The sequence below is a fragment of the Dendrobates tinctorius genome, unplaced genomic scaffold, assembly GCF_039654945.1.
Source record: "Dendrobates tinctorius isolate UK_male_01 unplaced genomic scaffold, ASM3965494v1 ptg000162l, whole genome shotgun sequence".
Taxonomy (NCBI): domain Eukaryota; kingdom Metazoa; phylum Chordata; class Amphibia; order Anura; family Dendrobatidae; genus Dendrobates; species Dendrobates tinctorius.
This window is the reverse complement of record NW_027361829.1, coordinates 12,011,339-12,035,930: the sequence shown is the minus strand read 5'-3', so window position 1 is coordinate 12,035,930 and position 24,592 is coordinate 12,011,339. Positions and strand designations below refer to the sequence as shown.

The 24,592-nt window shown below is 43.5% G+C and overlaps 1 protein-coding gene across 2 annotated transcripts in view; it reads right to left on the bottom strand.

Moving 5' to 3' along the window:
• SPMIP7 (sperm microtubule inner protein 7) overlaps nucleotides 1–24,592 on the bottom strand; it is a 237,620-nt gene that overhangs the window by 194,642 nt on the left and 18,386 nt on the right. For both annotated transcript variants that reach the window (XM_073549851.1, XM_073549850.1), the window contains exons 4-6: nucleotides 22,780–22,918; nucleotides 12,589–12,656; nucleotides 12,080–12,121 (exon numbers count right to left, since the gene is read on the bottom strand). In XM_073549851.1, coding sequence (XP_073405952.1) covers nucleotides 12,080–12,121; nucleotides 12,589–12,656; nucleotides 22,780–22,918 — 249 coding nt within the window. The remainder of the gene's footprint in view (nucleotides 1–12,079; nucleotides 12,122–12,588; nucleotides 12,657–22,779; nucleotides 22,919–24,592) is intronic.

Below are 24,592 nucleotides of genomic sequence, written 5' to 3'. Positions count from 1 at the left end.
CACACTCAAAATTCAATAAAACAAAACAAAACTCAAGTGACCTAATTTACCTAACAGGTACAGAAAATCTGCAACATCCAAAACTCACCAATCATTGTGGGAACATAGCCTTAGGCCGGAGTCACACTAGAGAGAATACGGACGATTGCTATGCGATAAAACATCGCATAGCACCCGGACCGCTGTTAATCTATGGGGCAGCTCCCATCTCCGTTTTTTTTCTCGGCAGTATTATACATGCGAGTGAAATTGCAGCATGCTGCGATTGTACGCGTATATCGGCCCAGTCTCGCCAATGCAAGTCTATGGGAGCGACCATCCGTGTGACTTGCAAGAAATACGCAAGCATTTTCCAGGTGACAGGAAATTGCCTCATCCATTATCAGGAACCTTTGGCATGCAAATTTCCTGGCACCTCTAGAAAAAGTCCGGAACACGCCTCCACGGAGTCCAGCAGCATGGCCACACACATCAACGTCGAGATGCTCTTAGTTCTGGTTCAGGAGCGGCCAGAACTATGGGACCAATGTGATGCACATTATTCGGAACGCGCACGTAAGGATGCAGCATGGAGGCGAATTTGCACCCAAATGTACCCCGATTTTGAGGAAAGACCTTGTGAGGTCCAGCAAGAAATTAGTAAGTACAATCATAAAAAAGTAATATTAAAAGTTCCACATGTGGTAACAAATGAACATAACATCATCATATGTGATGTTTGTAATATGTGGCCTATTTCAGACTTTACACTTGCCAAGTAGCAGGCCACATTACACTGAAGCCTACATTTTTCAAGGCAAACACTGTGATTGAAAGTTAAAACATTTATTGTGTTACTTTGCAGTCACTGATATCACTAGACGGTGGCTCAGCTGCCGAGACCAGTACTGGCGGGAGTGACAGACTGAATTTTCTGGCTCCCATTATGGATATCAGACCGTAAGCGCATGCATGACACCACATTTTACACATGCTCTTACGGGCAAATCTTAATAGGTTTTGTTTTTCTACTTTGTGCTTACAAACAGACTCTAACCATACCCAGAGGGAAACTGCTTCAGACTCAGAGGTCAACATAGCTCCAGTGGGGGAAGGTGAAGAAGTGGCTGGCCCATCTTCGGCACTATCAAGCAGCACCCAACCACCACCACCAGCAGCGCCTTCAGCCCAACAGGAGGCCAATCCAGAGGATAAGGACTGGAACCACAGTAGCAGCCCAACCTTGCCACTGGATACCTCACCCCAGGCTGCCACCATCCCACGCCGTGGTCGGCGCAGGAAGGAGCTTCCCACCACAGGCAGCAGGAGGCAAGTGGACACTGGAGTGTTGGACTATCTGTCACAGACTGTGAATGATGATGGGGAGAAAGCTTACTCACGCAGTCTGGCAAGCTACCTACGTCCAATTCACCGGGAGGTGAGGCTGCGGGCCAGACAGACCATACAAACTCTAACTGATGCTTGCACACCACCAAACAATCTCAATCCGGTATTTGTTTTCCTTGAAAGGTGGTAAATGTCAAGCAGTAACCAACTGCAAATGCCAGGAATCCAAGAACAGCAGGCTGTATCAGTTGCTGAGCCACCTCTCCCACGTATGCCAAAACCTCAGCCATAGCCCGCCTCAACATCAGACACAACATGTCCAATTTTCTGATCCTGCAGCACCTGCCCAATATGACCACTTGAGCAGGCCCACGGTTGGAGGCTGGACCCAACATGGGTATGCTTGACATGGCCATATTGGGAGGTATGAACAAATGGGCCATGCCATTACTCAGGAGTACCAACATTCATACCCTAGTTCCCACTACTATGCTCCCCAACAGGATCCTTCCTTGGTCCATAATCATGGGTCAGCATCAGCCATCCCACAGGGTGAACTCAGGTTCACCCACAAACTAGGCAAACCTTAGATGCTGTCCTCCCGCCATCACCACCCTCAGCCTACCATAACTTGTAAGGTAAAGTGTAAGGCTAAGTGCACACGTACCGGAACTCTCGCGGAAATTACCGCGAGAATTCCGGAATTCCAGTCCGCGGGAAAATCGCATTTTAAATTCCCGCGATTTTCCCGCGGAAAAACTAGAATTTTGCAAGCGTATTTAGCTTGCAAAATGCTAGCGTTTTCCAAGCGATCTGTAGCATCGCTTGGAGAACTGATTGACAGGTTGGTCACACTCGTCAAACATAGTGTTTGACGAGTGTGACCAACTTTTTTTTACTACTGAGGCCGCCTATGCAGCATCAGTAGTAAAAGATAGAATGTAAAAAAAAATAAAAAATGGTGTTATTCTTACCTTCCGACGTCCCGCGCATCCGTTCCCAGTAATCCTTTGCGAAAATGCCCGCGATGACGTCCGTTCTCGCGGGATCGCGATGTCTCGCGGTCATTCGCGATGTCGCGCAAATGACCACGAGACTTCGCGATCCCGCGAGAACGGACGCCATCGCGGGCATTTTCGCAAAGGACTACTGGGAACGAGAGCGTGAAGAGAAGCGGGAAGACTGTGCGGGACGTCGGAGGGTGAGAATAACAATATTTTTTATTTTTAAATTCTATTTTTTACAGGGATATGGTACCCAAAGCCCGGACGACAGTCTCCTCTCCTCCGGACCATGGGTACCATCCGCAAATGTTCTGCTTACTTTCCGCATGGTGTGCACAGCCACATGCGGGAAGTAAGCGGAACAATGCATTCCTATAGGTGCGGGATTGCTGCGATTCCGCAAATTAATGAGCATGCTGCGGTTTTTACCGCAAAGCGATTCCGCCGCGGTAAAAACCGCAGCATTAGCACAGCATTGCGGAATCCCATAGGAATGCTTGGGATGCTTATTTTTCGCGTTTTCGCGGCAAAATCGCGTGGTTAAAACCGCCGCGGAAACGCGAAAAAAACGCCACGTGTGAACTCAGCCTAATCGTCACATATATGTTGTTTATTTTTGGAGTTTTATATAGGCCCAGTTTTATTGGCCCAATATGCCACATGCTACAAATATGGTTTATTTGTTATCAAACAAACATGGTTAGATTGAAAACAGTTAAATCAATTTGAGTGTTTTGTGATGTTATGACAATATAAATGATGTGTTTATTTTCATATTTTAGACATTATTAGGCCAACACAACACACACTTCAAATATTAACATTACTTTATTTTTGTCCCCCCCAAAAAAAATCACAACATAGAAACTGCATTGTCTTGCCATGGAGTATATCTCTATGGTGAAACAAAATAATTCGTAAACACATGCCACACTTTTTAAGTCCAGAGGGCTGAAGATGTGGATGTGTACATGTGTAGTAGCCATGCCATTATTTCCATCCGCCTTTTCATCACCATCATTTGATGTACAGTCATGGATTCTGATGAAATTCTGAAGTATCACACAGGCCTTAATAACCTCATTCCCATTTCCTTCACTAAGTTGAATGGCTGACTGTAGGATCCGTCATTTGGCACAGATAATACCAAAGGCACTCTCTACCAGTCGTCGTGCACGGGATAGGTGAAAATTAAAGATTCTGGGGGTCCAGGCCTCTAAGTGGAAAGGCCCTCATGACGTTGCGTGTTAATTGAAAGGCCTCATCAGCAACCATTGTAGACCCTGGTAGCTGACGTGGGGGTGGGAGGTCCAACTCATTAGTGCGCAGCCGCCGACCCATTATGGAAGAATTGAATCATAGAATCATAGAATCATAGAATCGTAGAGTTGGAAGGGACCTCCTGGGCCATCTGGTCCAACCCCCTGCTCAAAGCAGGATTGGCTAAATCATCCCAGTCAGATGTCTGTCCAGCCTCTGTTTGAAGACTTCCATTGAAGGAGAACTCACCACTTCTCGTGGCAGCCTGTTCCACTCATTGATCACTCTAACTGTCAAAAAGTTTTTTCTAATAACTAATCTGTGTCTCTTCCCATTCAGTTTCATCCCATTGCTTCTAGTCTTTCCTTGTGCAAATGAGAATAAAGTTGATCCTTCTACAATGTGACAGCCCTTTAGATATTTGTAGACAGCTATTAAGTCTCCTCTCAGTCTTCTCTTTTGCAAACTAAACATTCCCAAATCCTGCAACCTTTCCTCATAAGACAGGGTTTGCAGACCGGTCACCATTCTGGTCGCTCTTTTCTGAACTTGCTCCAGTTTGTTGATGTCTTTTTTAAAATGTGGTGCCCAAAACTGGACACAATATTCCAGATGAGGTCTGACCAAAGAGGAGTAGAGGGAAATAATGACTTCACGTGATCTAGACTGTATGCTTCTGTTAATACATCCTAGAATTGCATTTGCCTTTTTTGCTGCTGCATCACACTGTTGACTCATATTCAGTCTGTGATCTATTAGTATACCCAAGTCTTTTTCACATGTGCTGTCACTTAGCCCTATTCCTCCCATTCTATATATGCTTTTTTCATTTTTATTGCCCAGATGTAGTACTTTGCATTTCTCCCTGTTAAAAACCATTCTGTTAGTTGCTGCCCACTTCTCCAGTTTATTTAAATCTTTTTGAATCCTCTCTCTCTCTTCTCTAGTATTAGCTATCCCTCCTAGCTTTGTGTCATCAGCAAATTTAATCAGTTTACCCTCAATTCCTTCATCTAAATCGTTGATAAAGATGTTGAACAATACAGGGCCCAGGACAGAGCCCTGTGGTACCCCACTTGAGACATTCTTCCAACTGGATGTGCAGCCATTTACGACCACTCTTTGGGTCCGATCACTAAGCCAGTTATGAATCCACCTAACAGTTGCCTTGTCCATTCCATACTTAGTCATTTTTTCAATAAGGATTGTATGAGAGACTTTGTCAAATGCTTTGCTGAAGTCAAGATATACTATATCTACAGCATTTCCTTGATCCACCCAATCAGTGATACCGTCATAGAAGGAAATTAAGTTAGTCTGACATGACTTATTAGTTAGAAACCCATGCTGACTCTGTTTAATCACTTCATTCTTATCCAGGTATTGACATACATGTTGTTTAATAATTTGTTCAAAGATCTTTCCTGGTATAGAAGTCAGACTCACCGGCCTATAGTTGCCTGGGTCCACCTTCTTCCCCTTTTTGAAGATAGGAACAACATTTGCTCTTCTCCAGTCTTCTGGCACTTCTCCTGTTCTCCAAGAATTTTCAAAGATTATGGAGAGGGGTTCAAAAATTTCTTCTGCTATCTCCTTCAGTACTCTGGGGTGTAATTCATCTGGACCTGGAGACTTGAATTCATTTAGGTTAGCTAAGTGTTTCCTCACTATCTTTCTGTTTATAGATATCCTGGATTCTTCTATTCCCTTAATAGGACAGTGAATAACAGTTGATGTTGCATTTCCTTTCTGAGAGAAAACAGATGCAAAATAGGAATTTAAAAGTTCAGCCTTCTCAACATCCTGTCTTACCATTTCATCATTTTCATCCTGTAAAAATCCTATAGCATCTTTGACTTTTCTTTGACTTTTGACATATCCCCAAAATCCTTTATTATTGCTTTTGACATCTCTTGCAAGCCTCAGTTCATTTTCAGCTTTAGCTAATCTGATTTGTGCCCTGCAGGTTCTGCAGACAGCATTATATTCTTCTTTAGATATGCCTCCCTCTTTCCATTTTATAAACATTTTTTTCTTCCTTTTTAGCATGTGCTTAAGTTCTGTGTTCATCCATCCTGGTTTCCTTAAATGCTTCCTATTCTTCCCTCTTTTCGGAATTGTTAACAACTGTGCTTTGAGAATTTCATTTTTCAAGATTTCCCATCCTTCCTGGACATTTTTGTCTTTAATGATATCCAGCCATTGGATCCCTCCAATTCTCTTTCTGAATCCCTTAAAATCTGCCTTTCTGAAATCTAACCTTGACGTCTGAGTCTTCACAGGTCTTCCACCTCTAGTTATCCAAAATTCTAAAATAGCATGGTCGCTACCTCCTAGGGTCCCAGCCACTTTTACCTCCTCAACCATTTCCTCCCTGTTTATAAGGATTAGATCCAAGGTAGCAGTTCCCCTTGTTTTCTCCCCTACCTTTTGGAAGATAAAGTTGTCAATAAACAGTCTCCAATTCTTAAATAGGCCCCAATATCTACAGTTATCCAGGGTCAACAGCACTACAGAAAAAACCTGTTTATAATTATAATATTGGGACCCTGAGTTTGGCGACTTATGCACACGGATGTGTTTCCTATTCATGTTTCTAGTCTTATATTTTGGGCTCAGGCATTACCGATTGATGCAGTTGGGACCATATTTCAGAGCACACAGAAATAATGCCAGAGATGGTGGATTTCCCAAATAAAAATTCAAGATGAAGAGCCGCAAAGAAGAGCTAAGAGAATAGGAATCTATAAGGGAATATAAAAAAAAATTGACATATCCATGCCTCAATAAAACAGTATAAGCCTTCCTAAAAGTTATGGGCAGTGGAAAATAAGCCCGGCCTAAATAAAAGACAACACAATTCAATGCCTTTGGTCCTATTACAAACAGCATATAATGTGAAAGGCAAAATGTGATACAAAACTTGCGGATACAGAAAGGGAACAAACCACTAAACAAAAGGAATGGATGAGTGTATTTTCCTAAAACACAAGTAAAATACATCATCAACATAGAGGATGAATACATACCATAAAGTAAGTAAAAGGCGCTCCTCTGCGGAAATACACTTGTGCATCTTGGTGTTCTTGAAGGTGAACCCAGGGTGCACAGTCTCCAGCAGAATGTCAAATGTGGGCACGCTCATCCAACAATACTGGTAGAACTTGTCAGGATGGCTGCATAGAGAAGCATACAGAGGGTGGAAATGTCCTTTATTCATCCGTCGCCTCATAAGCGGATGTACCCACATTCTTCTCCGCCTCCAAAATCACTGGGTAAGGCTCCCCAAAACGTCGGGACAAAACCCAGTGGAAAACAACCCGCTCAGTAGTGTTGAGAGTAAGCCTGTCTGACATGTTTGACACAAAGCAGCAATACAACAACACAAGCACGGACTCTACCTGTTGTAGAGCCAATAAATAGGGTTGCTGATTAGGATTTAAATTAATTTCAGGCCATGGATCCGTTATATGTCCATTTTGCAAGTATGCAACAAAATCATGGCATACGCATCACATACAGATGCCATACGGATGTCACGCGGATACTTAGATGCGAGTAAAATGCATACTCACATTGCAAAAGGATTACACACGGATCACCGTTCGGAGAATATTGGTGCGATTCTCGGCCGTCAAAATTGGACCGATTTTTTTTATACGTTGAGCTCCGGCCTAATACATTGCCTGGTAGCTGAGATCGTGGAGAACATGATCAGGGATGGATTTTCTGGTGTCCAATCAAGTGATTGCCGTTAATCAATGAATAACGGCGATTACAAAAAAAAAAGTGTGCAGGCTGTTACAATGACTTCTCTCTCTTATGACATGATACGGTGGGGAAAAAAAGTATTTAGTCAGTCAGCAATAGTGCAAGTTCCACCACTTAAAAAGATGAGAGGCGTCTGTAATTTACATCATAGGTAGACCTCAACTATGGGAGACAAACTGAGAAAAAAAAATCCAGAAAATCACATTGTCTGGTTTTTTTTTCATTTTATTTGCATATTATGGTGGAAAATAAGTATTTGGTCAGAAAAAAAATTTCATCTCAATACTTTGTGATATAGCCTTTGTTGGCAATGACAGAGGTCAAACGTTTTCTGTAAGTCTTCACAAGGTTGCCACACACTGTTGTTGGTATGTTGGCCCATTCCTCCATGCAGATCTCCTCTAGAGCAGTGATGTTTTTGGCTTTTCGCTTGGCAACACGGACTTTCAACTCCCTCCAAAGGTTTTCTATAGGGTTGAGATCTGGAGACTGGCTAGGCCACTCCAGGACCTTGAAATGCTTCTTACGAAGCCACTCCTTCGTTGCCCTGGCGGTGTGCTTTGGATCATTGTCATGTTGAAAGACCCAGCCACGTTTCATCTTCAATGCCCTTGCTGATGGAAGGAGGTTTGCACTCAAAATCTCACGATACATGGCCCCATTCATTCTTTCATGTACCCGGATCAGTCGTCCTGGCCCCTTTGCAGAGAAACAGCTCCAAAGCATGATGTTTCCACCACCATGCTTTACAGTAGGTATGGTGTTTGATGGATGCAACTCAGTATTCTTTTTCCTCCAAACACGACAAGTTGTGTTTCTACCAAACAGTTCCAGTTTGGTTTCATCAGACCATAGGACATTCTCCCAAAACTCCTCTGGATCATCCAAATGCTCTCTAGCAAACTTCAGACGGGCCCGGACATGTACAGGCTTAAGCAGTGGGACACGTCTGGCACTGCAGGATCTGAGTCCATGGTGGCGTAGTGTGTTACTTATGGTAGGCCTTGTTACATTGGTCCCAGCTCTCTGCAGTTCATTCACTAGGTCCCCCCGCATGGTTCTGGGATTTTTGCTCACCGTTCTTGTGATCATTCTGACCCCACGGGGTGGGATTTTGCGTGGAGCACCAGATCGAGGGAGATTATCAGTGGTCTTGTATGTCTTCCATTTTCTAATTATTGCTCCCACAGTTGATTTCTTCACTCCAAGCTGGTTGGCTATTGCAGATTCAGTCTTCCCAGCCTGGTGCAGGGCTACAATTTTGTTTCTGGTGTCCTTTGACAGCTCTTTGGTCTTCACCATAGTGGAGTTTGGAGTCAGACTGTTTGAGGGTGTGCACAGGTGTCTTTTTATACTGATAACAAGTTTAAACAGGTGCCATTACTACAGGTAATGAGTGGAGGAAAGAGGAGACTCTTAAAGAAGAAGTTACAGGTCTGTGAGAGCCAGAAATCTTGATTGCTTGTTTCTGACCAAATACTTATTTTCCACCATAATATGCAAATAAAATGAAAAAAAAACAGACAATGTGATTTTCTGGATTTTTTTTTCTCAGTTTGTCTCCCATAGTTGAGGTCTACCTAAGATGTAAATTACAGACGCCTCTCATCTTTTTAAGTGGTGGAACTTGCACTATTGCTGACTGACTAAATACTTTTTTGCCCCACTGTATATATGTCAGAGGAGAGAGAAATGATGCCCCCCGAGAACTCCCGGTACCTCCGCCATCCCCCTATCCATCCTGCTCCATCCCCTGGCCCGGTGTCATCTTCCTGGAAAAGAAAATGGTTGGAGCATGAGCAGTGCGCCCGCCGAGATCTGCTGGCCGGCACTCTGCAACAATAGGAAATTTTTCCTATTGGTTCATTTTGATCACTGTGATAGAACCTATGACAGTGATCAAAATAAAAAAATGTAAATCAGACCCCCCTTTATCACCCCCTTAGCAAAATAAAAATGATAAAATATATATTTTTTATTTTTTCTATTCTTTGCAGTTGGGCTTGTGTAAGGTTTAGGGGTTTTTTAGAGTTGGGGTTAGAATTGAGGCTTTTTCAAAAGTAAAGAAAAAAATGACGGTGTGACGCTTTAGGGATGACAGCGTCCGAGAGTGGACCCTCTGGGTCGCGGAACTGAAGCCCCCGGGGCGAGCGCGCCAGGTGGAACCGACCCCTATACAGGGACCGTTAGGGGAAGGCCCGCGGGGGTCAGACACCGCAACAGCTGGAACCAAGAGGGGCGGCTCAAAGGACCGGAGTGGCTACAGGCAGGACCGGGATACCAGACAGGACCCAAGGTACAGGAGCAAGGCGTACCAGACGGCGACTGGCGTAGAGGAACCAGACAGCAGGTACCAAAAGGTAGTGACAGGACTAGGGCACAGGACTCCGTGCACTAAGCGCGGAGGGAGGCACGGAGCGGTTAGCACCAGGATCAAATATAACGATAGACAGACAGCAGGCAGGAGAACAGGACAGGGAATGGGACAGGCACTGAAGGGCGGAACCGAGACGGAGACCAGGGGAGATACAGACTGGGAAAACAGAGGCAAGGCAGAATGGATGACGGGCAGGAAGGCAGGTAATAGAACACAGTGGCAGAGAAAATTAAGGCAAGGGCAGGAGAAACACGAGACTGAGGAAAAGACTGTAGACAAGCTATAGGTGGCCAGATTAGCTTAGGGTATAGCACACGATAACCAGGCGTCCTCCCTTTATGGGAGACGCCTGATATATCCCCTGCCAGCAGGTGATTGGCAGGCCGTGATCCCAGAAGCCGCCCACTGCAGGGTTAAGAAATCTGCAGGGCGCGCGCCCGTGGCCTAAGGTGCATGCGCGGGACCGCAGCTGACCGGGAGGAAGGAGGAGGTGGGAGCGCGCGTGAGCAGGGAACAGTGCGGCAGGATGCGGCAGGGTAAGAGGACGCAGCGGCGAGACCTGGTGCTGGTGGAACGGCGGCGGGCACGGCCGCTAACGTCACAGACGGCTAATGTTGAGCGCAAGTGCTCGTTACTCGAGTTTGCATCGGGTGCTCGGATATGCACAAAATATTGCAGATCATTTTTTTTGGTGTCTAATGGCCATGAAACATGTGAGGCGAGGACTCTAGCATGTCACTTGAGCATCTGCGATATTCGGTGCGTACCCGAGCACCCGATGCAAACTGGAGTAGTGATCACGTGCGCTCAACACTGATGACGATATATTCAATATGACAACCTAATGTTATCAAATTCTGTGTCATACGTGTGAAATGCTCACTATACAACAGGATAAAATCCTCGAAGGGCGGGGTTTCCAAAATGGGGTCACTTATGGTTTTTTTTCAGTTTGCATTCAAAAAGTCAAATGGCGCCTTCTAAGCCCTGTCATGCACCAAAACAGTGGCTTTCCCCCATATATGAGGTATTGACGTACTCAGGAGAAATTGCACAAATTTTGGGGTTGATTTTTTTCCTGTTTACCCTGTGAAAATAAGAAATAATTTGGTCTAAAGTAAAAAGTTAAATATCCATTTTTTTCCACATTCCAAAAATTCCTGTGAAGCACCTGAAGGGTTAATAAACTTCTTGAATGTGTTTTTGAGCACCTTGAAGTGTATAGTTTTTACAATGGTGACACGTCTTTTCTGTCATATTGACCACTCAAAGTCACTTTAAATTTGATGTGGTCCCTAAAAAATGGTTTGGTAAATTTTGTTGGAAAAATTAGAAATCGCTGGTCAACTTTTAACCCTTCAACTTCATAACAGAAATAAAATTTGTTTAAAAAATTGTGCTGGTGAAAAGTAGACATGTGGGAAATTTATTAGCTATTTTGTGTGATATGACTCTCTGATTTAAGGGCATAAGAATTCAAAGTTTAAAAATTGCTAAATTTTCACCAATTTTTTGTTTTTTTCCATAAATAAACACAAGTTATATTGAATAAATTTTACCACTATCATGAAGTACAATATGTTATGAAAAAAACAATCTCAGAATCAGTGGGATACGTTGAAGCGTTCCAGAGTTATGACCTCATAAAGTGACCGTGGTAAGAATTGTCAAATTTGGCTTGGTCTTTAACATATATAACATAGTAACATAGTTAGTAAGGCCGAAAAAAGACATTAGTCCATCCAGTTCAGCCTATAAAATTCTGTCAGAATAAATCCCCAGATCTACGTCCTTCTAAAGAACCTAATAACTGTAAGATACAATATTGTTACGCTCCAGGAAGACATCCAGGCCTCTCTTGAACCCTTCGACTTTAGAAGAAGACTTTAAACTTTGATTAAACAAGAGCCAGATATCGGATCCCTTGATTAAAGCTTAATCAGTATTAGGGCACAGTCAGACTGCTGTATAACATGGACGACGATCGCATTGCAATGTCTTGACTGGCCGTCGGCTCTTCTGACCTGAGCGTGACTGCATATATTTCTATGCATCTGTCATGCTGGAGTCAAGCAAGCCGCCGGTCAGTCCCTGCAATAAGATGTGATTGTCGTTTCTGCACCATTTCTACACCCAGTAAGTAAAATAGGTTGCTTGCATTTTTTTTAAAAAATACACAGTGTAAAAAAACTCCTGAAAAAGACATTGTGGGGACGTGGCTTAACAGCATCATTATGGCGTGCCTTTAGTTAACATTAAACTTCATTTGAAAAAAGGCATCCTGTGTTACCGCAATGAATATAATATTAGGTAATATTAATATGCAAGGAAACATACTCACCAATAGCCTGGAATATGCTCCATACGGGGATACGGAGATATGCTAGATTACAGAACAAAAAATAAAAGTAGTAAAACAGCAAGGAAATAAAACAAACATTGAAAATCTATTCAATATTCTGTGCTCTCAGTTAGGCTGGGATTACACATGCGAGAAACTCGGACGAGTCTCACATGTTAATACCCGACACTGCCGGCGGCACTCGGATGGGAGCGTGCGGCCGCATAGCAATACATGCAGCTGCATGCTCCGATCTGAGTGTCGGCGGCAGTGCCGGGTATTAACATGCGAGACTCGTCCGAGTTTCCCGCATGTGTAATTCCGGCCTTACACATCAATACTTACAGGGGGCAGCGTTACTTTATCCCAATGTAATGAAAGATTGTGCGATAATTTATTACACCAGGTCTCAAAAATATGTATTGATAGTGAAGGAATAATGGAAATGTAATAAATAAATCACTTGACTAATGTACAATAGTAGCAATTAATTCTTAATTAATTCTTACAAGGCAAGAGGTTTTTTATGTCCAAGGAACATCCTGGTCTGAAATCGATCCCACATTTCACCAGCTACCTAAAAAGCATGAAAGGCTGAATAAGAGAAGTTCAATATGACATTCAAATACCCTTAGGTTCTGCCATTCTAACTTCTCAATTTAGTGTCTCGATTTATGACTCACTACATGGACAGAGTTCACACCTTCACCAGACTGACTCCAGATCTCTAAGCTATAGCTTTCATCACCTCTAAATTTGTAACAAAAACCTTAATTTGACTTCCTTGGTTTATCCTTAGGTATGATTACCCTTAAAGTCAGGGGTCTCTTTGAAATACAGGTGCCTCTCACCAAATTTGAATATCATCAAAAAGTTAACTTACTTCAGTTATTCAATACAAAAAGTGAAACTCATATGTTATATAGAGTAATTACAAACAGAGTGATCTATTTCAAGTGTTTATTTCTGTTAATGTTGATGATTATGGCTTACAGCCAATGAAAACCCAAAAGTCATTATCTCAGTAAATTAGAATACATTAAAACACCAGCATGAAAAATGATTTTAAAATCTGAAATGTTGGTCTACTGAAATGTATGTTCAGTAAATGCACTCAATACTTGGTTGGGGCTCCTTTTGCATCAATTACTGCATCAATGCGGCGTGGCATGAAGGCGATCAGCCTGTGGCACTGCTGAGGTGTTATGGAAGCCCAGGTTGCTTTGATAGCAGCCTTCAGCTCATCAGCATTGTTGGGTCTGGTATCTCTCATCCTAATCTTGAAAATACCCCATAGATTCTCTTTGGGATTACGATCAAACGAGTTTGTTGTTTTAAAACTTAAAATTAGTACTTTTGGCAGTGTGAACAGGTGCCAAGTCCTGCTGGAGAATGAAATTTCCATCTACAAAAAGCTTGTCGGCAGAGGGAAGCATGAAGTGCTCTAAAATTTCCAGGTAGATGGCTGAGCTGACTTTGGTCTTGATAAAACACAGTGGACTTACACCAGCAGATGACATGGCTCCCCAAACCATCACTGATTGTGGAAACTTCACACTAGACCTCAAGCAGCTTGGATTGTGTGCCTCTCCACTCTTTCTCCAGACTCTGGGACCTTGATTTCCAAATGAAATGCAAAATTTACTTTCATCTGAAAACAACACCTTGGACCACTGAGCAACAGTCCAGTTCTTTTTCTCCTTGTCCCAGGTAAGACGCTTCTGGCATTGTCTATTGGTCATGAGTGGCTTGACACAAGGAATGTGACACTTGTAGCACATGTCCTGGATACGCCTGTGTGTGGTGGCTCTTAAAGCAATGACTCCAGCAGCAGTCCACTCCTTGTGAATCTCCCCCAAATCTTTGAATGACCTTTTCTAAACAATCCTTTCCAGGCTGTGGTTATCCCGGTTGCCCGTGCACCTTTTTCTACCACACTTTTTCCTCCCACTCAACTTTCCAATAATATGCTTGGATACAGCACTCTGTGAACAGCCAGCTTCTTTAGCAATGACCTGTTGTGGCTTACCCTCCTTGTGGAGTGTGTCAATGACTGCTGTTATGATTAGGTCACTGAGGAGGATAGCCGCGGAATAAGCTAGGCAACCAGAACACCAGAAAGGTTTGTAACTAAGCGGATTGCAGACCCCTAAAACTAACAACACAACAAGAATTAGCCATGGGACGTACCTACGGTGCCCTAGATGCCTCAGCACAGCCAAAGAGTTAACTAAGCCTAAAGCAAGAAAGGGGAAAGTAGAACCCCAAAGGAATAGAGAGCCCCCAAATATATATTGCTAGTGAGACAAGATGAGGCACAAACACAGGCAGAAAACAGAGTAAGCAAATGATGGGGCCCAAACTGTTTAGATAGAACAGGACAGAAAAGTGTTGTGAGTTCATTTTCCCCTTTGTCACTGAGGTCTGGTGAACTCCCTATTCTGGTAAAGGAAGGTAATGAGCCTGATTATCAGGCACCTGAGCCTAATGATAATGACTGGCTGAGTGGAGTCAAGGACTGGATATAAGGCTGCCGACGCCCTTCTGCCCTGCGGGTGATTTCTCTGTGGACTTCTAGGAGACCAGTCTGATTCCTGCTCCTCTAAAGCTAAGTTTTCTGCTTTGCCTGTTAGCATTTGTGTTTTGTTTTTGTTTGCCTTGCTTTTCTGGATTCTGCCATTCCCTGCTGGGGTGAGCTGAATCTCCTTTTGCCGGTTGCTCTGTCTTCAGAATATTCCTGAGTACTGACATAGCCTTTTTGAAGCCTAGCGTCTTCAGGGCCTTTTTCACTGTCAGTTTGTTGGCTCTTATTTTCATAAGGTTTTTCACGGATTGCAGACAGCAGCCTTCCTGTCCTTTCCTATCTAGTTAGCTTGGGCCCCGTCTTTGCTCAGTCTATCTTTCTGTCTGTGTTAGTGTTCTTTCTTCTTGCTTCACCGTCATTATATGTTGGGGGCTGCCTTTTGCTCTGGGGTCTGCTCTGGGGCAGTTTAGATTTCCCTTTCTGTCTTTAGGCTATATAGTCCTCCGGCTGTGATCGAGGGGTCTAGGGCATCGTAGGAACCCCCCACGGCTACTGCTAGTTGTGTTGATAGGTTCAGGGGTCTGCAATCCGATAGCTGCCAACTTCTCTGGTTTTCTGGACTTAGCTAGCATTTCAGTTTTTGCCTCCTACGGTGACTCATTCATAACAGAATCACCCGCCATACCGCAGATCCTAGGGTACTCAATGGCAGGAAAGAATTGTGTTTAAAAAAAAAAAAAAAAGGTGTGTATATTCTTTCCTCTATATCTCTGAGGCCGTAGGGGGAATTTTTTTTTCTCTCAATGGAGATAAAGCAATTGTCTGATCATGTGGAGCAGCTCGCTGCGGAAGTGCGGGGAATTTCCGCCTACCTTGCTCGTTCGCATGTTGTTGAACCAAAGATCCCTACACCTGATGTATTTTTTGGGGATCGATCTAAATTTTTGAGTTTCAAAAATAATTGTAAATTATTTTTTGCCTTGAAGCCTAACTCGTCAGGGAGCTCCGCGCAGCAGGTTAAAATTGTCATCTCTTTGCTGCGTGGCGATCCCCAGGATTGGGCGTTTTCTTTGAAACCAGATGATCCTATTCTGACTAATGTGAACGCATTCTTTCAAGCCTTGGGGTTGTTGTATGACGAACCTAATGCTATTGATCAGGCTGAAAAGACCCTGTTGGCATTGAACCAAGGTCGAGATTCTGCAGAGTTGTACTGTCAAAAGTTCCAAAAGTGGGTGGTCCTTACTACCTGGAATGATAATGCCTTGGCCGCTCTCTTTCGGAAGGGTTTGTCAGAAGCCGTAAAAGATACTATGGTGGGATTTCCTGTTCCCTCTGGTCTGGACGATTCTATGTCATTAGCCATTCAGGTTGATCGGCGTTTACGTGAACGCAGGATTGCGCGAGAGGTGTTGCCACCGGTTGAACAGACGTCTGAACCTATGCAATGTGATAAGAGTTTTGTCTAGGGCGCAACGTCAGGAGTTCAGAAGGCGTAATAAGCTCTGTTTTTTCTGTGGAGATGCCTCGCATATTATTTCTGTTTGTCCTAAACGAGAGAAACGCTTTGCACACACGTTTTCTGTTGGTGGTGTTCAACCTAAGTTTCTTCTGGCAATTACTCTGATCTGCTCCCTGTCCACATTTTCCGCCAAGGCTTTTGTGGATTCAGGAGCAGCGCTAAACCTAATGGACTTGGATTTTGCTAAACGTTGTGGATTTCCGATGACACCTCTGCAGACGCCTATCCCTTTGAGGGGGATTGATGCTACTCCTTTGGTGAAAAATAAACCTCAGTTTTGGACCCAGGTGGTCATGCGGGTCGCCCCAGACCATCAAGAAAATTGCGGATTTTTGGTGTTGCATGGTCTGCATGATGCCGTTGTTCTGGGGTTTCCCTGGTTGCAAATTCATAATCCAGTTTTGGATTGGAAATCTGTGTCTGTGGTGAGTTGGGGTTGTCGGTGTGCCTTTAGTGAGGCTCCGGTTTTTTCCACCTCTCCTCAGTCGCATGATGTTCCTGACTATTTGGCGGACTTTTATGATGTATTTAGTGAGAATGAATCTGCATCTTTGCCTCCTCATAGGAGTTATGACTGTGCAATTGAACTGAGCCCGGGGTGTAAATTTCCCAGTGGTCGGCTCTTCAATTTATCTGTACCCGAGCACGAGGCTATGCGATCCTATATTAAGGAGGCGTTGGAGAAGGGTCATATTAGACCATCCTCTTCACCCTTAGGTGCCGGTTTTTTTTTGTGGCCAAAAAGGATGGTTCTTTAAGGCCTTGTATTGATTATCGTGCCCTCAACAAAATTACTATTAAATATCAGTATCCGTTACCCCTGATTTCGGATCTATTCTCTAGAGTTAGAGGTGCTTGCTGGTTTACCAAGCTTGACCTCAGGGGGAGTATAATCTTATCCGCATTAAGCAAGGGGATGAATGGAAGATGGCGTTTAATACTCCGGAGGGACATTTTGAGTACCTGGTGATGCCTTTTGGGCTCACTAATGCCCCTTCTGTCTTCCAGTGCTTCATGAACGATATTTTCCGAGACTTTGTCAATAAATTTTTGATTATCTATCTGGATGATATTTTGATCTTCTCCAAGGATTGGGATTCTCATGTGGAACATATTCGGACTGTGTTCCGGATCTTGAGGGAGAATTCCCTGTATGTCAAAGGATTGAAATGCCTTTTTGGAGTACAGAGGATTTCATTTTTGGGATTTATTTTGTCTCCGTCGACTATTGAAATGGACCCGGCCAAGGTACAGGCCATTTATGATTGGGTTCAGCCCACTTCTTTGAAGGCCCTCCAGAAGTTTTTGGGTTTTGCTAATTTTTATTGGAAATTTATAGCAAAATTTTCTAGTATTGCCAAGCCATTGACTGATCTGACTAAGAAGGGTGCTGATGTGTTGAATTGGTCTCCGGAGGCTGTTGTTTCCTTTCAGGAGCTGAAGCGAAGATTTACCTCTGCCCCGGTTTTGCGGCAACCTGATGTCTCACTCCCGTTCCAGGTAGAGGTGGACGCTTCTGAGATTGGTGCAGGAGCTGTTTTGTCCCAAAAGGATCCTGTAACATCTAAAATGAATCCCTGTGCTTTCTTTTCCCGAAAGTTCTCTCCATCTGAACGTAACTATGATGTGGGGAATCGGGAACTGTTGGTCATGAAATGGGCATTTGAGGAGTGGAGACATTGGTTGGAGGGAGCTAAACATCAAGTTGTGGTCCTCACTGACCACAAGAATTTGATTTACCTAGAGTCGGCTAAACGCTTGAACCCTAGACAGGCTAGGTGGGCCTTGTTTTTTACACGTTTTGATTTTGTGGTCTCTTTTCTTCCTGGAACTAAGAATGTCAAGGCAGACGCTCTCTCTAGGAGCTTCTTTGCTGATTCTCCTGTGGTGACCAAGCCTGCTACCATCTTAGGCGAAGGGGTAGTTCTTTCTGCCATCTCACCCGATTTGAGACTTGCTCTGCAAGAGTTCCAGGAGGACAAACCTGAGCGTTGTCCCAGTGGAAAGTTGTATGTTCCTGACCAATGGAAGAAGAGAGTGATGTCTGAAGTTCATTGCTCTGCATTGGCTGGTCATCCAGGTATTTTTGGTACTAGAGATCTGGTGAGTCGCTCTTTTTGGTGGCCCACCTTGTCTCATGATGTCAGGAATTTTGTGAAGTCCTGTGGGACTTGCTCCCAGTCTAAATCTTGTTCTCGCTCTAGTGGGTTGTTGATGCCTTTGCCGTTCCCCAGGAGGCCATGGACCCATATTTCATTGGATTTCATCTCTGATATGCCGGTCTCTCAAAGAATGACTGTTATTTGGGTGATTTGTGATAGGTTCTCTAAGATGGTTCATCTTGTACCACTCCCTAAGTTGCCGTCTTCCTCTGAGTTGGTGCCCCTGTTTTTGCAACAGGTGGTTCGCTTGCACAGGATTCCTGAGAACATTGTATCTGACAGAGGAGTTCAGTTTGTGTCTAGATTTTGGAGGACTTTCTGTTCCAAGCTGGGAATTCAGTTGTCCTTCTCCTCTGCTTTTCACCCTCAGACCAATGGGCAGACAGAGAGAACAAACCAGACCTTGGATTCGTATTTGAGATATTTTATTTCCGCTGATCAGGATGATTGGGTTTCATTTTTGCCCTTGGCCGAATTTGCTTTAAATAATAGAGCTAGTTCTGCCACTTTGATGTCACCTTTTTTTTGTAACTTTGGGTTTCATCCTCGATTTTCTTCAGGGCAGGTGGAGCCTTCTGCCTGCCCAGGTGTTGACACTGTGGTGGAGAGAATGCACCAGATCTGGGACCAAGTGGTGGATAAGTTATCTCTCTCCCAGGAAAAGGCCCAGCGGTTTTCCAATTGACATAGGACCATTGGTCCCCAGTTTAAGATTGGTGATATGGTGTGGTTATCATCAAAAAATATTGCTATGAAGGTGGCTTCTCCTAAGTTTAAGCCTAGATTTATTGGACCTTACAAGATTTTGGAGATTATTAATCCGGTCTCTTTTCGTTTGGCTCTTCCTGTCACATTTAAGATCCATAATGTGTTCCATAAGTCCTTGTTGAAGAGGTTTGTTGAACCAGTTGTTCCTGGGGTGGCACCTCCGGACCCTGTATTGGTTGAAGGTAACATGGAATATGAGGTAGAGAAAATACTGGATTCCCGTCTGGCTAGACGGAGACTCCAGTATTTGGTTAAGTGGAAGGGTTATGATCAGGAGGATAATTCCTGGGTCTCTGCCTCTGATATTCATGCCAAAAGATTGGTGCGTGCCTTTCATCGGGCTCACCCTGATAGCCCTGGTGGCGTGGTTGAGGGTTCGGTGACCCCTCCTCAAGCTCACCCCAGCAGGGAATGGCAGAATCCAGAAAAGCAAGGAAAACAAAACACTAATGCAAAAAGGCAAAGCAGAAATCTTAGCTTTAGATGAGCAGGAATCAGACTGGTTTCCTAGAAGTCCACAGAGAAATCACCCGCAGGCCAGAAGGGCGTCGGCAGCCTTATATCCAGTCATTAACTCCACTCAGCCAATCATCATCATCAGCCCCAGGTGTTTGACAATCAGGCTCACTACCTTTCTTCACCAGAAGAGGGAGTTCCTCGGGCCTCAGTAGTGAAGGGGAAAATGAACTCACAACATTTTCCCCTTCGTCACTGAGGTCTGGTGAACTCCTTATTCTGGTAAAGGAAGGTAATGAGCCTGATTATCAGGCACCTGAGCCTAATGATGATGACTGGCTGAGTGGAGTCAAGGACTGGATATAAGGCTGCCGACGCCCTTCTGCCCTGCGGGTGATTTCTCTGTGGACTTCTAGGAGACCAGTCTGATTCCTGCTCCTCTAAAGCTAAGTTTTCTGCTTTGCCTGTTAGCATTTGTGTTTTGTTTTTGTTTGCCTTGCTTTTCTGGATTCTGCCATTCCCTGCTGGGGTGAGCTGAATCTCCTTTTGCCGGTTGCTCTGTCTTCAGAATATTCCTGAGTACTGACATAGCCTTTTTGAAGCCTAGCGTCTTCAGGGCCTTTTTCACTGTCAGTTTGTTGGCTCTTATTTTCATAGGGTTTTTCACGGATTGCAGACAGCAGCCTTCCTGTCCTTTCCTATCTAGTTAGCTTGGGCCCCGTCTTTGCTCAGTCTATCTTTCTGTCTGTGTTAGTGTTCTTTCTTCTTGTTTCACCGTCATTATATGTTGGGAGCTGCCTTTTGCTTTGGGGTCTGCTCTGGGGCAGTTTAGATTTCCCTTTCTGTCTTTAGGCTATGTAGTCCTCCGGCTGTGATCGAGGGGCCTAGGGCATCGTAGGAACCCCCCACGGCTACTGCTAGTTGTGTTGATAGGTTCAGGGGTCTGCAATCCGATAGCTGCCAACTTCTCTGGTTTTCTGGACTTAGCTAGCATTTCTATTTTTGCCTCCTACGGTGACTCATTCATAACAGAAAAGATACTGTCTGTAATCATGCAAAAATCCCTAAAAAAAATCCAACACATCTGATATGCAAAAATACTGAGGCCACACAACCTCTCCCGCACTCGATCAGCATTCTGGTGTGAACTGGAAGCAAAACAAAAGATACTGATATAACAGGGGACTAGCAGTACTGAACAGACTGACATAAGCTGTAGCATATGGAACGGGGTCCAGCACTGGTCCCAGCAGGGAACAATGCTGAACCCACACAGCAAAGCAGAAAGCAGAGAAAGGCAAATGATTCCAGCAAACAAATAACTTATCTGAATGATGCAGGACCAAGCAGGGGGCAAGCAGACTTCAAAATGCACAGGAAGAAAACCAAATCACCAGCAACAACTAAGGGAAGCTTGCTGACTTAAATCTTCCCAGTCTGTAACACCTGACCTCCAATCATCCTCTTCAGGTGATTGACTTCTGTCAACCCGACCAGCTCCATTACCCGCAGCAACCACCAGAGGGAGCCCAAACTCAGAAGTCAGGTGAAAAGTGTTCACAACAGACTGCCTTCTGGATATCTGTCAAGTCAGCAGTCTTCGTCATGATTGTGGAGCCTACTGAAACAGACTAAGGGACGTTTTTAAATGCTTAGAAAGCCTTTGCAGAGGTTTTTTGTTAATTATTCTAATTTACTGAGATAATGACTTTTGGGTTTTCATTGGCTGTAAGCCATAATCATCAACAATAAACACTTGAAATAGATCACTCTGTTTGTAATTACTCTATATAATATGAGTTTCACTTTTTGTACTGAAGAACTGAAATAAATGAACTTTTTCATGATATTCTAATTTTGTGAGAAGCACCTGTAAATAGATTCAGCTAATAAAAGCAGTCAAAATACAGTAAATCACCACAGTACATATGAATACATGTATTCCTTATGTCAGTAAAATACTGGTACTGTATAATATAATAATTATCACTAATATGATACTTTTGTAATTTTTGGGCATAAAAATATTTACAAGAACTTTTACATTTAAATTTCTTCCACTTTCAAAGGAAGCAAACTGCAAAAACAACATTCAATTTAGGGAGGAATTAACATCAGTTGTATTATAATGCAAACATATCTGGTGTAAACATCTTAGTAAGTTGCAATATTTTTGTGTAACTCGTCAGCTGTGGGCCCAATTCACCAAAACTTTTACGCCAAAATTCTGGTGTAAGAAGTACTGAAAAGTTGTACACTACTCGAGGCTGCGCTTAAGGTTTGTGACTTTTGGGGTTTCCACGTCAGTTCCAACAAAGTGGGAAAAGCTGGAGTGGGACAGGGGTGTGGGGACCACTGCTCATCAAATTATGATGAGCGGCAGCGTTCACTACACCACAATTCTTACTCCAGCAGGGACTGGAGTAAAATTTGTGGGGAGGCGCACACAAATACAATGCACACTACTCGTCAAGCGCTCCTGTTTCATGACTTATTCCCACCAGGCCTCTTCATCAAGTGTTAAGATTGCTGGTCTAAATGAATCAGGGCCACTGATTCTTGGAGTTTACAAGCCAGTCCTGGCCAGCTATGCCACACCTGACCACACCTACCCTACCCGTTAAATTCATTATACGTTATAACACTAGAGCGACGCATCTTACTGTGGAAATACACACCAGCCCACAGTTGGAGTACATTTCTGGTGACAGCGCATGCTGAATACCAGATGAGCCTGATTAATTAAGTCATCACAGCAATTTCACCAGAATTCTAATGTAAATTGCTTTGAAAAGTTGCACAGTTCTGGCACTATTTGGACATGTGCAAATATTCCGCGATTTTTGGCATTTTCATGCCAGTTTATCCAAGCTCTGCCAAAATGGGCAGAGATGGGGTGGGATGGGTGAGTGGCTGGGGCATAATGCCACAGCTCATCTAATGCATGGTGGGTTGCGGTGTTCCCATCGCTAGAAATCTTACTCTAGTCAGATGCTCCAGATTCGTGAAGAAACGTACACCTCTTCATGAATCAGGAGCATCTGACTCCGCCAGACTGGTCTTGAAGAATTGGGTCTTATAATGCCTAGATAAAATATACCTGATACAGAAGAAAGTAGGAGAAATACAGGATTTGAAGGATAGGAGGCACTATTCTAATGGCAATTGTTCTTCGGGACTGTCAGATAAGAATCTCCTACCTATAGAATCAAATGATTGAACAGCTACAAAAGACAGATTAAACAGCTCTTTTGGACACAGAACATACTTGCCAAACTGCAGGCTGAGACTCATATCTTTTCACGCTAAAACGGTGTGAGATGGAGTCAGGCATTTTCTCTAATGTTGTGTCAGGTGGTTGCACCTTTGCTGGCAGCTTAACATCCCATGGAACATCTTCATAGGCTCTGAGGAAAAATTTACACTGAACATAACAAAATATGTAACACACATAAAGAGATGTTCACACCACATTCTTGACATCCACTGAACCAGTAGAATTTAATTCCCTATTAGATTCCCTTTGAAAGTTTCTTATTGATTTAGTACTAGATCACAGTTTGCTTTACAAGGGCTCACTCATAACATCAGTTTTCTCCTATGAGTTCTATCTGTGGTGTTCACGGATAGAACTTGCACCTATTCTAGTCTCTGGAGCTGTTCACATGTTTGTGTGTCCTCGAAAACTCAGTGAACCGCACTAAATCATGGAGACATGACCATTTTGATCTAAGTCTTCATTTTTCACAGACTTTTTAATATGAGAATCTTAAGAAACTGCCATTAAGGATTTTTTTCATGGGAGAAAAACTGATGAAATGCTAACCAAACTCTGATGGTAGAAAGTGACATGTTGACCAAACTATGATAAAAGGGAAAAACACCGTGAGACATGCAGTGGATACTGTGTCTGGAGGCACGTCCTGCCCTATCTACTGGCTGACACAAGGCTGTGGGACGGGTCTCCCCAGTAAACAGCATATGTGCATATGTTGCCTCATCTACTGGCCTCTATAAGCATATCTACAACAGGCAGTGGGACGGATCACCCCAATTAAGAGCACATGAATCTTCACAATAGGTTTATTACCTATACCACGTATTTGGTACAGTACGTAACTGAAGAAGGTCAAAATTTGACCGAAACGTTTTTTTTACGTACTACAATAAATATTCTTCTGAATATCCTAAACTTGAGTGCTAGGTTTATAACTTATAACAAACTCTGATAAAAGCACTAAAGAAACACAGACTGTTTTTTTTTCATATGAGAAAAATAATTTGTCTAAATGACACCTTACAGGGATAAAACGATTCTGCTTATCATGCATGGAATTTCCAGAGTTGGGTATGGAGTAATCTTGATGATCTTCCTGTACTGACCTCAGTCATGATTGTGCTGAAGATCCCTGGTGCCAACAAAAGGCCAAAGGAAATGGCCTGTATGCAGAAATGCTATCCGAATTTTCAAATTATTCCGAAAGAATTGACTGTCCTTGTGTATAAGAACATTATAATTAGTATTCTGGACATCCCAGGATGCAATGAAAAAGTATTTTTTCAGGAGGTAAATGATGTAAAAAATGTTATTCTCTTTTAATCCTTTACACGACTTTTCACATACTGTACATGTATGTCAAAATTCGTGTCCCTGCCTTTGATGCTTGCTTGCACGTGGAGACCACATCTTTCTCCGCATATGATTGTTGATTTAGGCTGTGTGCACACGATGCAGATTTGCAGCGGTTCCGCAGCGGATTTTACCGCGCAGAAACGTTGCATATCCGCATTGTGATGTACAGTAGCCTTAAAATCAATGAAAAAAAAACCCGCTGTGCAGACGCTGCGGATTTTTCCGCGCGGTTTTCCCGTGGTACAAAATCCGCAGCATGTTACTTCTTTTGTGCGGTTTTCCATCTCCCCGGTCATCAAATCCGCAGGGGGAAAACCGCAGTGGAAAACCGCACAAAAACCGCAAGAAAACGGCATGAAAAATGGAAGAAATCCGCAGGAAAAATGCAGGTCATTTGACCTGCGGATTTTTTCCATTCTGCACGGAAAAATCCGCAGGGCCAAAAAGT